The sequence below is a fragment of the Octodon degus genome, unplaced genomic scaffold, assembly GCF_000260255.1.
Source record: "Octodon degus isolate 3935 unplaced genomic scaffold, OctDeg1.0 scaffold00005, whole genome shotgun sequence".
In the NCBI taxonomy this organism is placed as follows: Eukaryota; Metazoa; Chordata; class Mammalia; order Rodentia; family Octodontidae; genus Octodon; species Octodon degus.
In genome coordinates, this window is record NW_004524581.1 from 14,699,263 (window position 1) to 14,716,136 (window position 16,874).

At 47.5% G+C, this 16,874-nt stretch overlaps 1 protein-coding gene across 8 annotated transcripts in view; it reads left to right on the top strand.

Moving 5' to 3' along the window:
* The window catches only part of Lrmda (leucine rich melanocyte differentiation associated), a 1,112,503-nt gene that overhangs the window by 30,412 nt on the left and 1,065,217 nt on the right, over positions 1-16,874 (top strand). For 4 of the 8 annotated variants that reach the window (XM_023718914.1, XM_023718930.1, XM_023718920.1 and 1 more), the window contains exon 1: positions 14,655-14,732. The exons of 3 other annotated variants lie outside the window; for them this stretch is intronic. In XM_023718914.1, the coding sequence (XP_023574682.1) occupies positions 14,660-14,732 (73 nt within the window). In that variant the 5' untranslated portion in view covers positions 14,655-14,659. Of the gene's footprint in view, positions 1-14,648; positions 14,733-16,874 lie in introns of those variants that run through there. One more of the 8 variants, XM_023718931.1, reaches the window with a different exon arrangement.

A 16,874-nucleotide genomic window follows, 5' to 3' on the forward strand; every position in this document is an offset into this window, starting at 1 on the left:
GAAAGCGGGGTTGGTTTAAATCAGGAGTTCTCTGGGTTCTTTTCCTTGTCAAAATTTTATATAAGAAACCTATGACAATAAAAATGCTCCAGTATTTGCTTTTTAAAAAGTGAGTCAGGGCGGGGGAGATGGCTCAGTAGAATAAGCGCTTCCCTGGCAAGCTCAAGGGTCTGCGTTCAAGCCCCGGTTCGGCAAAAAAAAAAAAAAAAAAAAAAAGAGTCAACAGCAAGAGCAGCGAGGCTCCTCAGCTGAGCGGTGGGTTTGCTACCAAGCCTTGCGATAAACGTGCCTGTGTGCGCTTGGTTTCCGGTGGGCGGAGCTTAGGTGCAGTTTAACTCACTAAGCCGGTGCACCACGGCAGCAGGTCTTTCCCCGCTTGTAAAATTCATCATGCAATATCAGGTTGTTCTCTAAACAACCCGAGGAGGAAGCTGTTTTGAAGTCTGCACAGTACGAGTTAGCTTTGTAGCACAAAACAATTTGCTGGTCTCCTCTAGGGTGTTGAAATGTGGTGCATAACCTAACTGCGGGCACACATTGCTTTTAAATTATAGTTGTTTTTTTTTTTTAATGGTTAATGTCATTTCAAAGTTAAGTTTACATTGCCATTTGGATCAACTCACAAGCTTCTTGTCATGGGACAGGGTTCCATGGAACACACTTTGCAAAACATTGTTTTGATACTTTTTTTTTTTTTTTTTTTGCAGTACCAGGGATTGAACTCAGGTCCCTGAGCTTGCCAGGCAAGCACTTATTCTACTGAGCTATCTCCGGCCCTCTGATACATTCTTTTAACAAAGAAAATCAAGGCCCCAAAAGTACAGGTCATAGTTTAGCACCAGGGTGCAGGGAATTAAAGCAAAGAGAGCTATACTTTTCAATGTTTTTTTAAAGTTTTTAATTTTTTCTAGTTATTAAAGTGGCATATATTCAGCTTATAGCAATCTGAAAATACAGGAAACTGGACAGAAGAAAAAAGAATAATCTATGTTCTTATCACAGAACAGGCCACTATTAACATTTTGGCACATATAAAGTTTTCATAAGGGCTGGTGGGGTAGCTCAGCGGACTAGGAGCCTGATTAGGCAAGTGCAGGGACCAGGGTTCAATCCCCAGCACCACATGCTGCACTGGCCCCTGGGCATGCTGAGCAGGCTACAGAGTCTGAATGTGGTGGTACATACCTATAATCCTAGTGCTGGGAAGGCTGAAAACAGAAGGAGTACTAGAGTCTGAGCTGCGTAGTGAGCCCTTGTGCCAAATATATTTTAAAAAATGTTTTCATAAAATTGGGGCCAGGCGTTACATAAGGTCTTATATTTTATTTTTTCTTCTTAACACATTTATGCTGAGGGTTGCAATTTTTAAAATTGTTGTATGAAATTGATACACATTACCTAGAAAAATTCGAAGAACCAGAATTTGAAGAAAAATTTTTTTAAATCATGTTCCGTTGTTTATAGCATTTCAAAAATGGAACACTAGGCATAAATTAATGTCATAAGATTTAGGTTTCTTAGATGATATGACTTTGTTCAATGGTTGCATAATTCTTTTGTCCACAGGTATACCATACTTTGCCCATATCCATAGTTTTTGAAATAAATTTGAAATATTTTGAAATATGAAATATTAATCTGCATTAATAGAAATGTATGACAAACATCTTTGACCTTAAATTGTTTCACTGTATTTATTTATTTATCTCTTGTTTTTTTGAGACAGGATTTGAGACAGTTCAGGCTGGACTTGAGCTCACTATGTAGCCCAGGGTGGCCTCACACTGACAGTGACCCTCCTGCCCCAGCCTCCCGAGTGCTGGGAGTACAGGTGGGTGCCGCTGCACCTGGATGCTCAGAGAAATGGACAGCTGAGGAGAGGGGTAGCGGAAGACCAAGTATGGTCTGGGGGTGCAGAAGCACTGGGGAACTTTAACAGCAGTGGCTGTTAGGATTCATCCCTGTATCTGGCATCTTCAGAGAGAAGGATATTCTTTTGGCCAAGCATCGTGAAGGCATTTCTCAGAGGAGGGCCTTTTGGCCTTAATGTGGGAAGGCTGGAGCTGGGCAGAGAGAGCTTCCTGCCTCTGTGGTCTTCTCAAATGCCACGTTGGCATATATTTCAGAGCAGTGTGTCTTTCACCCATCACCCCATCTGACCCACCCTCCCTCTCCCCTAGGGAGAGTCCAAAGTTTCAGAATTGTCCCCTTTCTTGTAGGAGAGGAGGAAAAGGCAAGCAGGGTCTCCACGGGAAGAATCGTCTTCAGCGCCTTGACCTAGGTCTGTCCGTGTGCACCCTTTCCCTTCTGAGTGTGCGTGAGCTCACCCTGGTGCTCATCCAGGTAGACCTGCAGGGCTAGGAATGCCTCGCGGGCACAAAGTGCACTTTCTTCACTCAGGCCTGGCCCACTTCTGAGTCCACAGGTCATCTCTGACCACAGCTGGGACAGAGAGCTCCTGAGACCTTCTCTAGGCAGCCTTTTCCCAAGAGGGTATGTACTGGGCAGCACCCTGAGAAGGGGAAGCAGCCAGGTTAGCGACAGAGGAAAAGCCAGGAACCCAACCATTTTCAGCTTTTCCTCTGCAGAACCGACCTTTTAAGCATACCTACATTTACCTGCAACGGCAATCGTTTTGCATTTTAATGACAAATCAAGTACGCTAACTTGCATTTGAAACGAAAGTGCCTTAAATGTCTCTGGCTGTCAGAATGAGATGTTAGAAGCTTGATGAAAAGCGAACAAAGAAGACAAAGTATGAAGCCTGGATACAGTGCAAAATGAAATAAAACCTTGTATGGCCTGTCAGGGGTGTCAGTTGATATTCATATCTAAAGCACATTATAGCATTACTTTGCAGCTCATAGCTTACTCATCTGTCTTTTTTAATTCATCACGTTCGAGCCCACATCTTTTAAGTCTCGTGTGTCAACAATGGAAGAAATCTGTTAATTGACAAATGAGTGTCACAAATGTGAATTGGTGCCTTTGCATCAGCGGCAGGTGTAGTCTCTTTTGTTTTTTGTTGGATCTATTATTGGCATAAGCCAGTGTAAGACATCTGTCTTTGTCGGAATGAGAAATGACAGGCCTTCTTGGCTGTCATTGTCTTAGTGCGTGCTCATTCTGTGAGATACTGTAGAAAGATAAAATGTCAGTTAAAAGAATATGAAAAACTATCCGGAGGACGTCCTTAAATTACTCAGAGAGGGGATCCGGGAATTGGGGCTGGAATTGAAATCCGAGTGTTTCAGTTTGTATCCATCACACCTATTTAAAAATAATATTTCCTGAGGAACAGGATGAGGTTATTAGGCACTTAGGAAAACGTTATGTTGCGCCAGTCTAATTAGCTTTATAAGGTGGGGAGAAAAATCTACCTTTGTAAGATATGAATTTATTTATTATAAGGTCATCTCTCCGACAAGCACAGGATTGTCTCAATAAAAGCACTCCAGGCAGGATTCTGGGTATTGATTTGCATGTGTTTTGAGATATTGAAATGCTTCCCCTCCAATTTCTTTTTTGGTTATATTTCTATCTGAGGCTGATGAGAAGCATAATGAAATAAAAAGCAGCCGTTGCAGAGTGATGAGACAATTAGTGGGGAGAAAACTTAGTGTCACAGAGCTGTGGGTGGGCTGAGGAGTGGCTGTGGGGATGGGACCTCCGAGGCTCTGTTGAGAGCTAAGGCTGCTGCTGGTGAGGGAGGAGGTTTCGGGGGCCGATGGTAGAGGGGCTGCCTGGCACCTGCAGACCCCTGTGTTAGCTAGAGAGCTTGCACCTGTAGGGTTGGTGAGACAGGGTGACCTCAACTGGCCTGTCCTTGTCACGGGATGGGTGGACTCTAAGGAGGGCTGCCTAAACTTGAGTGTGACCACAGGTCTCCCGGGAAAGCTCCGTTTTTCCACTGTGCTGAGTAGGCCTGGGGTTGATCCAGGCACTCTGCGTTTCTACCAAGATCCCAGGGCCTGCTGCCCAGCATGCGGCTTAGCAAACCCAACTCAAGTCCCGAAGAGTTTGACTCCCTCTTCTCACAGACCCTCTGAGGGGCTCTTTAGACAAGGAGGGCTTCTGAAGAGAGCAATCTCGATGCTGGACTGTTTTGGATGATTTTCATAGTAAGAAATAGCCAGAAGTGAAGGTGCATACCTGTAATCCCAGCACTAGGGAGGCTGAGGCTAGAGGACTGCTGCTTGTTGGAGGTCAGCCTGCGCCAGGTAGTGAGTTCAAGTTCAGTCTGAACTATAGCGAAAGACCATGACTCAAAAAAAAAAAAAAGTTTTTCTTCTTTAGAAAGGCTTCTAATCTAAGGACTGACCAAATAGCTCAGTGGATTAAAGCGCCTGCAAGCAGGTGCAGGGGCCTCAGGCCTGCTATGCTGGCCCTGCCCCTAGGGTGTGCTGAGATGGCGATTGAGCCTGGGTGTGGTGGTGCACGTCTGTAATCCCAGCTCTTGGGAGGCTGAAAACAGGAGAATCACTGCGAGTCCAATCTACATAGTAAGACCCTAAATACCCTGTAGACCCTTCCCTAAAAAATAAAAATAAAAAAAAGTCTTCTATTCCCATCAGAGAAGCCCAAATCAATCAATTTTCTTATAGCCTTAAGTGGTTGGGATGTTGGTGTGCATGCTTATGTGTGTGTGTGTGTGTGTGTACATGTGCTCTCTGTGGTAAGAGCATGCACTGATGCGTGTGCCAGCTGAGGTCATGCATCTCTGCGCACACATGAGTGGTGGCGCTGGAGCAGCCCTGTGGCGAGCCGTGTGTGCACTCGTTGTCCGTGTGGGTGGTAGGTGAGCACGCCTGCAAACCATATGCTCGGGGTCAGGCATATCCTACAGCTGGAGGACACGAGGAGTGAGGGGGCAGTGGAGGTGCGAGGAAGGGAGTTTGCCAAGAGGGCCGATAGGGCTTCTAGGCTGATGCTCCTTTGAATGATCAGGAGCTAGGAAATACGTGCCATGGGGAAGGAAGTCCGTGAGTGCTGCAGTGGGGCTAACGTAGGGTCTTTGGTGCGCTCATTTCTGGTAGACGTATTTGCCTCAAGGTTTCTGTTGCTGCAGTGCCATGGAAGCTGACTGTGGTATTTATCTTCTGATGGGAAAGACCCCTGGCAAGGCTCACATACTGCTGGGATCTGGTGAAGTCCTCGGTTTATTGTGGGAAGATCAAGGAAGGTCGAGGCGTGTGCAGCCGGAGGCCATGCGCTCTTCTTCTCTTGCCTTTTTATTTTTATTTCAACTCAACATGACTCAGAGAGCACAAAGCCCCTCTTTGCTTTTGATGCAAAGTAATAATGAGCTGATGAGTATTCGGGTGGGTGAACCTGGCCCTTTTCTGAGTGAACTCAGGAAAGCCAACCCTTTTTCTAGACAATTCCCTCTTTCCCGAGGCTGCCACCTCTCTCCTTTCAGATGCCACGCGCTGTGGCTCTGTTCCTGGCTGACCCTCAAAGGCTCTGTTCTGCAGGAAATTTTAATTTTGTTTTTAAAATTAAAATAAGACTTACCTGATGCGGGTGAGGCAAGCCAGAGAGGAAAGAATGGAAACCACCCATCAAAAAAGGTGCATAATTTGGACCAGAAAGGAGAGCGAGAGCGAGAGCGAGAGAGCGAGCGAGAAGGAGGCTTTCTTTCTTTGGAGGCGCACATGTCAGAGGGAGTTGCCGGAGCACACGGAATGTATACCTAAGCCTCTGTGCCTGTATCATTGTAAAAATGGGCAAGGCATGCCACGAGTGTTGTTACACGTGTGTGTGCGTGTATGTGCAGGCGTTCTTTCATGTGCCCACGGTGGGACTTGGTGCGTGTGAAGACCGCATACGTGCTTTTTCTTACGTGCCTTTTCATTGCCAGCTGTCACAGAGAATCTGAAACAGACAAAAATTTATTGAGTAGTATTTAGAAACATGTCGGTGGTAACGACTGCAGCTCTGATTTCAATTAACACCCACTAAATCCACGCTGATGCAATGCATTTGTGGACCTGTTGAGTGTGCTTGGCCTTGTGTTGCACAAGTCTGAAGTGGCCCCGGTTTTACAAAGTTGCAGGCTGATGGGTTTTTTTTCAGTCCCCTCCTCCCACAGGCATATGGTGCTGGGCTTTCTGGTAAAAGGTGGAGAATTCAAGATTCTCTTGATTTGGAGTCTTAAAAAATGACTTCTCAATTGCAGTGAGCAGTTAAACATTTTAGTGTCCAATCTGGCTTAATGAAATAGTACTTTGGAGTTCATAATTCATCATTTTTCACACCCTGCTTGCCCCCTCCCCCTTTTGGCTGTTGGGGTGAAAACAGCTGGGCAAGTGCTGCATTTTATGATTAAGGCACTAAAAGATTAGCCGTAGGCACTGCCCATGATGGGCTTACGGAATTCAGGCTGCTGACAGCAGATCTGTTTTGAATCGGACTCAGATTAAAGTGAGTGAAAATCATTTGGGGGCTGAGGGCTAGAAAGGTCACACATGTAATGAATTGTGGGTGCTCGCCTGGCTTCCCAGGCGAGAAGCATAAGCAATTATTAAATGCCATTGTGCATCAGGAAGGCTTGGTTGGTGGTGACTTTGAAACTTTCCAGAAGCCGGGCCAGGAGATTGCAAGAGGTAGTAATAAGGCAGTGGGTGGGACAGGACTGGAGGGCTGTGGCTCTATTGGGGGAGGGGGGATTTGTAGTCCTCTTCCCTCTTCTTGCTCTGGGCCTGGGGTGATAAAACTAGCACTTGCCCCGGGAAACCTTGACGGCACTTTTGTCTTGGCTTTGGCAAGTTCTTTCACTTGCCTCCTGCCATCTTTGGATTCTATGGGAGTTGGTGGTTTTGCTTCAGCTTGGGCTATTCCGCAGCCATTAGCATGTCTGTATCAGCACCCTCTTTTCATTCCTGGATGCCACTTCATGCTGCTCTGCTGAGCTGGATAGCCATGAGGGATTGATAAAAGTCTGAGGCTTATTCTCTCCTGCAGGTGAGGAGGCTTGGATCACCTTGCTAAAGGAGGCCATGCCCGCTTCCCCTACTTGCAGTTAAATTTCATCGCAGGTGGTGTGGCCTAGCTCTGTGGAAAGAATCTAGAATATTCCTTTCTCATAGAAAGGAAACACTCCCATTGAATAAATTTTTCTCATCCTTGAAATGGATCTCTTCTACTCTAAACTAGCCCCTCTTCCCTGGATTCTCCTTTTTAAAAAATTTTTGGAAGATCCTCACCAAAACTTAAAATAATTTGTTGATTTGGTGACTTTCTTGTTCCTTTCTGTGACTCAGTGGGTTTACTCTACAGTCACTAAATCTTTTCTGTGTGCCAGGTGGTGGCCCAGTGGGAAGACGCTGAACTGAGCCATGTCCTAGGAAGAGGGCATTGGGAATAGATGGCTAGAAACCACCAAGGAATGAAATCACCACCTATCCTGGGGCACAGGGATGGTTTCCTGGTGCGTGTCTGAGTTGAAGCTGGAAAGATGAGTAGATTTGGCCATTTTGGGGGGATGATAAGGACTTTCCAGGCAAGCATGAGTGGTAGCAACTAGCACCCAGGCTTTGCTTACCCTGGTGGGTGACTTCCCACTTGTTATTTCTTGACAAGGGCAGCATGGATCCCTAGAAGGCTCTGGCTTCTCCAGCACATACATGTTGAGGGGCTGCATTCTGTCTACTGGGTCTCAGTGCTTGAGATGCCAGGCAGCAACAGTCTTTGCCTTCTGTGCCTCTTGTCTGTCCACCTCTTCTTCCTCCTCCTGAGCCTTTCCTATCTTTGACCATTCTTCAGGGTAAGGACCTGGGATCAGTCAAACTACTGAAAGGGGAGGCGAAATAAAGGGTGATGTGCCAGGCAGGTCCTGGTAAACATACCTGTGTGTGGGTAAATCTTGGGGACCAGAGATGGCCCTGTGGTTGACACCAAGATCACATGTTCTTCATCTTTCTGAGTTCCATATTGCTGTAGGCTACCCCCTTTCTCTTCTTCCTAAGCACTTACTGCTCATTCATTCCCAGAGTACATTATGTGGCTGTTAGTGATATAATGATCTGCAGGCGATATCTATATGTCTGCAGTAACTAATTCTGAGAGTGATGTTGAAGGATCAGTTGTCTTGGGTATGAGAGAGGGGCTGTTTTATTGGGTGGAGGTGGTAGGGTACTCACGGACATTCATAATAACTGCAAGGGACTTCACCCTGATCCTTTGTTACTATCCCTCATAGGCAAGTTCTTTTGCTCCCAATTATCTTGAGTTTATTGTATTCTTTTTTTTTTCCCTTTCAGGATAGGGGATGTCAGGAGAGGGGAGGACAATTGGTTATGGGCCAAGAATACAAAAGGAAGGGCCACCAGGACTCCTGCACTCTTCATTTCTTCTTCACTGTGTGGTCATTCCACTTAAGGGACATGGCAGCCAGTCTCAAACATGAGCCCTTTCTGGAAAGAGCCAAAGAGATAGCCAGTGTGATTAAACTGACGCCACAGCTGCCACTGTTTTTCCTGTACCACGGCCCTACAAGTTCCCATGGGTTAGAGTTGGTTTGGATCTTTCTTTCTTTCTTTCTTTCTTTCTTTCTTTCTTTCTTTCTTTCTTTCTTTCTTTTGAAATTGCACAGCTGAAGTGATGATAATGACTTTTTTTTTGTCCAGTGAAGTTGGAATGAAAAGAAACTCTCTTTTTTTCCCCATGGTAGAAGGTTTTTGCAGGAGGTCTTTGGGGGAATGTTGGGCCCAGGTTTGGAGGTGGTAGAGTAGCAGGAATGGTTGCCAAGCCCTGACAGGGGTGGGTGGGGCAGTAGGGCCTGTCCGCCTTACTGGCTCATGGCGCCCATCCAACCCGTGCCCTCTCACAAAGGCTTCCTTCTGATTAATGGCATCCATGTCTTGGAGGCATGGATTGTATTAGACCTTGTTTAAAAGTGCTCGCTATACATGCACTTCCCCTGGAAGTGCACCAAAATAGGACGCGGGGAAGAAAGGGAGCAAGAGAAAGAGCCTGCCTTTGGAAAGGGTAGAAAGGAAAGCTTTTTCATGACTGCTTTCTGCGACTTTCTGGACTCTGCAAGGCTTTATCTCTGCAGCACTCCTATGGGAGAACAAGGGGAAAAAGTGAAGACAGACGTCTTGGGAAAGAAAACGGGTTTCCCTGCCAAAGCTGGGAGATGGTGCTGGCTTTCTTGGCTTTTTAGAAACTCCAAGAAATCTGCTGACATTTTAAAGGAAAGAAAAGAGAGAGATGGAGATGATTTATGATGACATCACACGTTGCCCAAGCAGATCCTATGAGGAGAAAATGGTTTTTATAGAGAGCGTGTTGCAATAAAGAAGCAGTGACTGGGGGGGGGCATCATCCGCTGAAATGCCTTTAGTGACTTGCCTTCCCCCCCCCCCCCCCCCCGCCCCATCAAAAGGCCTCAGCAACTTCCGGTGCCTTGCCGAGAAGGGGGTTCAGCACGCCTGAGCCTCGCCTGAACCCAGAGCATGCGCACTTTCTCCTCTCCTTCCCCACAACCTCTGCCCGAGGACTGTAATTGCCTCCAGGGCTGTCTCCATCCTGAAGTCTGTGATGCCAGCGCAGGTGTGGTGTGGGCTGAGTGTGTGCTAGGGGTGCGTGTGTGCTGGACCGAAGGGCACAAGAGAGGGTGAGGGCGGGGCCCAGCGTCTTCTCTGCTTTGCCTGAAGTTGCAGAGCAGCTCTGGATTTGTGCAGAGAGAGGGCGAGTTGTGCTATGGTTGTTCAGTGGCAAAAAAAAAAATCTAGATGTTAGAATGAACTGAGGGATCTGGCGGGAGGCTGACAGGTACGTGCAGCCTCCTGGCCACAGGAATCGCATCCGTGCTCTGAGCTTCCAGCCAGGTCCAGAGCTTGGCACTGCTCTCCAGGAATTGCCTTCTGTTGGTTGTATGATGTGTGTTGTGGCTTTGTCACCCGCAGGGCACCCACCCTAAATTTTAGCAACCAGGAGGTCTGGGAAACTTGTCTTCAGAGGCCCTACGCTCCTGGTCTCTACTGCACCTATCCCCCTTTCATTGTATTTACTCCCTTTTTCCACAAGACTCCAGTGTTGGAAAGGCCTGCCTGCCTTTCATCTGTCACCACCAATGCAGTCTGTGGGCCCAGGCTGAGGCCTTTCCATGAGCAGGTCAAGTTACTGGAATGGCTTCTGAGTACTTTGCCTGGGTTTGCGTGTGTCAGTGAGCGTCCAAACAGGAAGCTGAGGGACAGGAATGGTTTTGGAGGAGGTTCAGCTGTGGGAAAGAGGGCCCTGGGGTGTCCTTTAGATTTTGGGGGTGCATGAGCAGCAGGTGGTTGGCTGAACTGGGTGGGGTGTGGGTGGGATCTGCGCTTCTCAGAGCCCGAATGGCCTGTGTGCCGCAGAGCTCCCCACTGCCGCGCAAGTGCTCCTTGTAGGTGCCCCTGGTCTGAGGGTTTCACTGGTCGCCCAGCTTTTCTGAGTGCTGGAAGGATCTCTTCCATGCCTGCAGGTCTCTGCAGCTTTGTACCTTCCTTTTGAGTCACCAGCCTGGATCAGCCTCCCTGTGGCCTCCTACGTGGCTGTGTGGATTTGTGAATTGAGACATTTGCTCCAGGGCCTCTGCCCTGAGCAGGGATGTTGGCTTCCAGGCAGGAAGAATGGTCTGATCTACATCCCGTATCTAGAGATACAAGTTTCCTCCTGGCCTTTTAAGCAACAAAATGTGGTGGTAGTTAAGAAGCCACTTGGTTCTGCTTTTAATTAAGTAATTAATTAATTAACTTGGAACAGGGTGTTTCCACACAACTCAGACTCAGTGATCCTCCCGTCTCAGCCTCCCTACGCTGGGATTACAGGCACCCGCCACTATGCCCAGTTTCAGTGGCTGACTAAGCACAGGGCAGGCACAGCATGCTGTACCAGGGATCGAACCTGGGTCCTTGTACTTGCCAGGCAGGCACTTAGTCTGCTAAACTATTTTCCCAGCCCCACTTAGTTCTCTTCTATTGACTTCTGGGGATGTGGCAGTAAGCATGACCCAGAACTTGCCTTTCAGAAGCTTGCCTTCTGTGTTTAAATAAGCTCACTTTTTGTTCTGTGGAAAATACCATAAACATATTCAGAGAGTTGCATTTTACCTGCATATGTTAGGAGAGTTGGCAAAGCTGAGCTTTAGCTGTGATTGGGGTGTTTAAATCCACAGCCATTCCGTAAGGTTGATTTTGTCACCTTCCTTTACCTTCAAAGAAAGAGAAGTAGAACCTGCCTAGGACTCTCAGTGCCTAAGACATTCAGTGCTAGGCCTGGTTCCTCGGCTCTGAGCCTGCTGCTCCGCCAGACCTGCTCTTGCTAATGGTACCCACATTGTTCTGAGTTCTGCTTTTTTTCACTTAACATGTCAAAAGCATTTTTCTGTGTTTCTGTAGTATTCATGATAATCTTTTTAAATGACTACATGATTTTTCTCCCCATGCTGATGTACTCTAATATAAACCAGTCCCCAAAATATTGAATGTTTATTTCTAATTTCTTTGATGTTGCAAATCTAATGGAGAGTTCCGAGACCCTCCCCGTGTGTCCCCCAAAAGGAGCAATTAGATTGGCACAGATGTAGCTTTGTGGGGTCTCCAGGTTGTCTGGGGAATCCCTAGTTGAGGAGGGGTCCATGGGAGGTGAGCTTGCTTCTTTGTCCTTGTCCCTTAGCTTCCAGCTCAAGCCTGACTTCTTCGCTGGTCCCTTTGGAGCCCACTCCCCTCCCCTACTCCAGGGAGTACAGAACCATCTGCCATTGGCCTCTTTGGCCCTACTCGCTTGCCTACCATACTCTCTGGTCCCCACTCTATTCTCCCTTCCTGGAATGTTCCCTCCCCTCTCCTCCTCCCATTCTTCTCTAATGAATGCTGCCTCATTCTAAACCTCTGCTTAGAGCTTCGTGTCCCCTCTGCCCACAGCAGTTTCTTCTTATGACGAAGTTGCTGAAACTTTGACCTGTCAATTTGATGCCAGATTACATGCTGTTGTGTGACTTCTCATACTGCCAAAGTTGAGTGAAGAAAGACAAGGAGGTCTACCATGTTCGCCCTGACTGTGTTTCAGACTCTCTCCTGTTAGTCTTGTTTAATTCTTTCATTAATGTGTCTTTGTGGTGGGATTTATTATGCCTACGTTACAGTGAAGAGGAATTAAGTAGTTTGTCCAAAGTTACTCAAATCTAGGAAAGAGAGTGGCATGGAAGTAGCAGGACTTCCAGGCAGCACCTTTCTTTAACTCCTTAGCTGTTCCCCTCAGTGCTCAGTGTGCAGTGTGAGGCACATGGTAGGTGCTCATTAAGTGCTCATTGAGTTGAACTGTTGGACAGTTTTGTTTGTGGGGCTGAAAATTCCTCTGGTGCGCTGCTGCCTCAGAAGGGAAAAATGTAGTCGGCCCTGCATGTGGCATGTGCTTTTCATTTCAAATACCAATCTGCAGTTTAGCACGGGTCAGGCATTGACAAGAGGTGGAGAGAAGGAAAAACATCTTGAAGCTGCATTCTGCTCTGAGCTGGAGCAAAACCCCACATCTGTTCCTGGTCTTCACCCTTCAGTTTTCCCTCTGTGGCTGGGGTCTTAGCAGCAGGCAGGAGGTGGGGGATGTGGCCAGATGGGAGAAGGATTTAATCTGGGCTTGGTTCAGGGGCTTTGGCACGATGAAGTAGAGCCGGGCATGATTGAGTCACCTCTGGCTTTGCGGGTCAGGTCAGGAAGCCCAGTGTGGGGTTTGGTTTGTGCCATGGCTCCAGCATTTTACACTGCTTCTGTGTTTTGCCATCAGACTCTTGCGAAGCTACAAAGGTCTTTCTTGCTGCCACCTGGTTCTTTACTGGAGACAAGAGACGGAGTGTAAAGTGGGGCGGGATCCTACGCACACGCCAAAGTGGGAGCAAGCTGGGGCTTCTCTGCAGACGCTGGCACAGTGGGCTTGGTGCCCTGTGCACCGGTGAGGGCTAAAGGAATGCTACAGAGGCTGTAGGTGCCGTGTGGCGACGCTGGGGACCTCAGGCAAGCTACAGGAGTAATCGGGATGGGCATCCTGCAAAGGCTGGAGGGTGTTACTCAAACAAATGTGTTTGCAAACGCTGGGTTTCCCAAGCTCAGTGCTGGACATCAGGATTTCTCAGAGCCCCGAGTGCCAGTCTCCCCCTGGAATCACCAGGCGGCGGCTCAGGAGGTGGCATTCGCAGGTGCAGAGTGCAGGCCTCCGTATGTGGGCTCCACGCAGACTTCTCAGGTTCAGGTTTCAGCCCACTGGGTCTGTTAATGTGGTGTTGTGCAAGCTGCCTAATACTTCTTTTTTCTCCCCATAATTTTATTGAGACATAAATAGCAGTGAGACAGTTTCAAATCAAATTGGTAGGACAGTTCCAATAATTAACACATTGCATACTGTCTTCCTAGTGGTTATTTGTTGTACAAGATGCAGACATGATATCTTATTTATAAACACTATTAGAACAAATCCCTCTATTCATTGAATTAAGAGAATGTAGCTGTATGTCCATCCTAGCCATTTTGAATAAACGGATACAAAATGGCCATTCATCTGTATCCCCTTGTTTTGTTTAGTTCTGTCATTTAAATATTATAGATGTGTGAACTCAGCAAAATATTCCAAAAGAGTCCAGTAGTCCATGATAGTATTGGGTCTTCTGCTTGACTGGCAATGTCAGAAGTTGTTGATCTGAGTCCCCTACAGCTCAACATAACAGCATGGCTTTACTTCTTATACTTCGTTTTTATACTTTTCTGCTGGATGGTTAAGACCAAGGTAGAGCAAGACCTATGCAACAAGAGTTGTAGCTTTTGGATCTGATAAGGTCAGTCAAATCCCCTCAGGATTTATCCTGAGATCCTGTACCTCAGATTGTAGAAACTTTGTCAGTGTCAGCCATGTGGATGAGTCATGGCCATTGCTTGGCCAATTTGCTCTCTGTGATGCCTAATACTTCTGGGGTGGTTTCCTCATCCGTGGAATGCTATTCAGAGGATTAAAGCAGGTGACACAGGCAGGCTGCTTCTGTAGCCTGTGGCTTATGGTATAGACTGCTTATGTAGCCGCTGCAAGTGCGGGCAGCTGCTGCCTTTTGTGTCTTATGATCCTGGTCATCACCTTATCAGGGGCCACAGAAACGGTCCCTTAGAGCAGTAGTTCTCAAACTGCATACTCCCAGCATCAGTGTCACCTGGAGAGGGTGGAAAATGCACGTTCTGGGGCTCCTCCGTGCCTTGAGTTTCAGGTTTGGTAGGTTTGGGGTGGGGTGAAAAAGTCCACACTTGGGTTCCTAGTAACAGATTTGAGAACATGGCATTCTTATTGTGCTGCCCTGCCAGCTGTCCTGATGGTTGGATGATTCGTTACTGAGAATCCCTTTGAAATGGGGAATGCCTGTGAGGTGTGCAGGACACCCTGGGGCTGGGTTGTGATAAAGGGGCAATAGAACAGCAAGTGCTTCCTGTTCTTTAAGCCAGCCTTGCTGAAGTACATTAGCCATTAGCTATGATAAAATGCCACAGACATGGGCACACGCTGTTATTGCTCATGGCCTGGAGGCTGGGGTGTCCACGTCCAAGGCTCCAACAGTCCATGTCTGGAGAGGCCCCACTACCTCCTAGCCAGTGGCCTTCTCACTCTCAGGCTCCTGGGGTCACTCTCCTTGGTCTCTGGTAGGCTGATGAGCAGGCTCATAATGATGCACAAAAGCACAGCTGCCAGCACGTGCAGAGTGGCTGCTGTCACAAGACAGAGTAAGTATAAAAGGAGCTAGGGTCTCTGCTAAGAGCATAATCCACTCCTGAGGCCCCACCCTCATGTGCTGCTCATAGCCCACCGGCCACACTTCTTGGTGGGGAGGCACAGGAGTGTGAGAAGCAGAGACAATGCTGAGACCAAAGCATCATGGGCCAGGCTCTCCGGTAGGCGGCCGTGGCACTGGGCACTTTGCTTCAGATCTTTCAGTGTAGCAAGAATGAGACCTATCCTTTGCCCCTCAGTGTAGCATGGTTTCACTTTGTGTCACATTCTCTTTCCTGAGAGCCAACCCCTTCCACTGGATCCTCTGTGTGTGTGTGTGTGTGTGTGTGTGTGTGTGTGTACAGGCATGCATGTGCAACACAGTACTTGATTAATTTCATAAACATGGCCTTGAGGAATGACCTTTAGGACCCTCACCAGGGTCACTTTCTATGGGCAGTTGTTCCTGATCTTCTGACCTAATGCCTGGCACCTGGCTCTTCAGTGGTGTGTTCCACATGGCAGGGCCAGCCTTACTGCTGTGTGGTGCTGGCCACTCCCCAGACACTGCGCTCACTGAGAGGGGAAATGAGTTGGTGCCTGTTGTTGTTTTTCTTCCATTTCTTTTTCCTTCTTTCCTTCCTTCCTGCCTGCCTTCCTGCCTCCTGCCTTCCTGCCTTCCTGCCTTTCTCTCTCTCTCTCTCTCTCTCTCTCTCTCTCTCTCTCTGCACTAGTAGAGATCAAACCCATGTTGGGCAAGTGCTCTAAGATACATTGCCCAGCCCTTTCCAATTTTTATTTTTGAGATAGTCTTGATTAGTTGCCCAGGCTGGCCTCAGACTTGCCATCGTCCTCCTCTTGTACCTGGGATGACAGGATGGAAACCAGTCATTTTATCACTAGCCCAGTACCTGGTGTGTAGTCCTGTCCAAAATACTCCTTGAGAGACTAGTTAGCCTCTAGAGATGTCAGACTAAGACTCCCACACGGCTGATGGGGGCCTTGGAGGGCAGAGATTGGGGCCCAGCAGGAGGGTGATGTGGACTGGTTTTGACTAGGTACATGGCAGAGTTCTGGAGACCCAGATGCTGTCCCTCAGTTTCCCTCTCTGGTCCTAATTGCTTTCTTTCTTTGTGTGCTGGGGAGAGGTTTTTCCTTGAGACTGGAGAAGGCTTCTGGAGCTGTCCCTGGAGATGCTTCCACGTTCAGGGTAGGTGGGAACCAGTGCCTTGGGAAAGCAAGGCTCCTAGGGCATGAGAGAATTAGGGCCCCTTCCTTGCAAAGCCAGGCTTCTTCCCTCCTAACCTGGGTTCATTTTGAAAATCTGGGACTGTTTCTGAGGGATAAATGGATCTCGCTCAAAGTTCCCCTCCTTTGTCAAGTAAAGTAGTCTTTTTCCTAAGGAAACCCTCAAGGGCTGATCATTGAAGTCTATTGTTTCAGGTAATTCATGGTTTGGTATCTGGGCTCCTTTGAAGTAAAAAGACTCCAAAATATAAACCTTTCTCTTCATAATAGAATCTGCTTGTGTTATTTAAATCCCAGGGTTTTACATTACAATAGTCGCCCATCAGGCTTGGAGAGAAATGGAACTTTCTCTGACAATATGGTATGTAGTGTTCTTGCTGGCTTAAAATTAAACCTAATCAGGAGGTGTCACTGAATCCTGCGCTGAGTAAATGATGGAGCATGAAATAAAATGATTTATACAACTTTTTCCCCCAGTAGGCAGTGCTTTCAAATGTTTTTCGTCTTCTGAAAGAAGGCGTGGGTGTTGAAAGTGATTTTTGATTATGTTTTTCTTAAGTGGTCCAAGACCATAGCGTTCTAAGAGCCGCCTCCCACCTGCCTTTCTTTCCCACGTGGTTGACTCTTGCTTGAACTTTCACAATTTGCAAACAGCACAATGTTCCAGCCTCACTGTCATTGAAGTCCTCTATTCTGGTCCAGCAGCACTGGAATGGGAGCCAGAGCCTTTGAGGAGTCACAAGCCCTGAGTGGGACAGCAGTGTTGTTTATTCACGTCTTGCTGCCAGGTTAAGTTGGCCTGTTGACGTGTCATTGTGCTTGGTTAATTAACAAACAAACAAAAACACTGCTTATGAACATGGGGCCCCAGGTAGTAACTGATGTGTTTGTGGACGCAAGCTCAACGG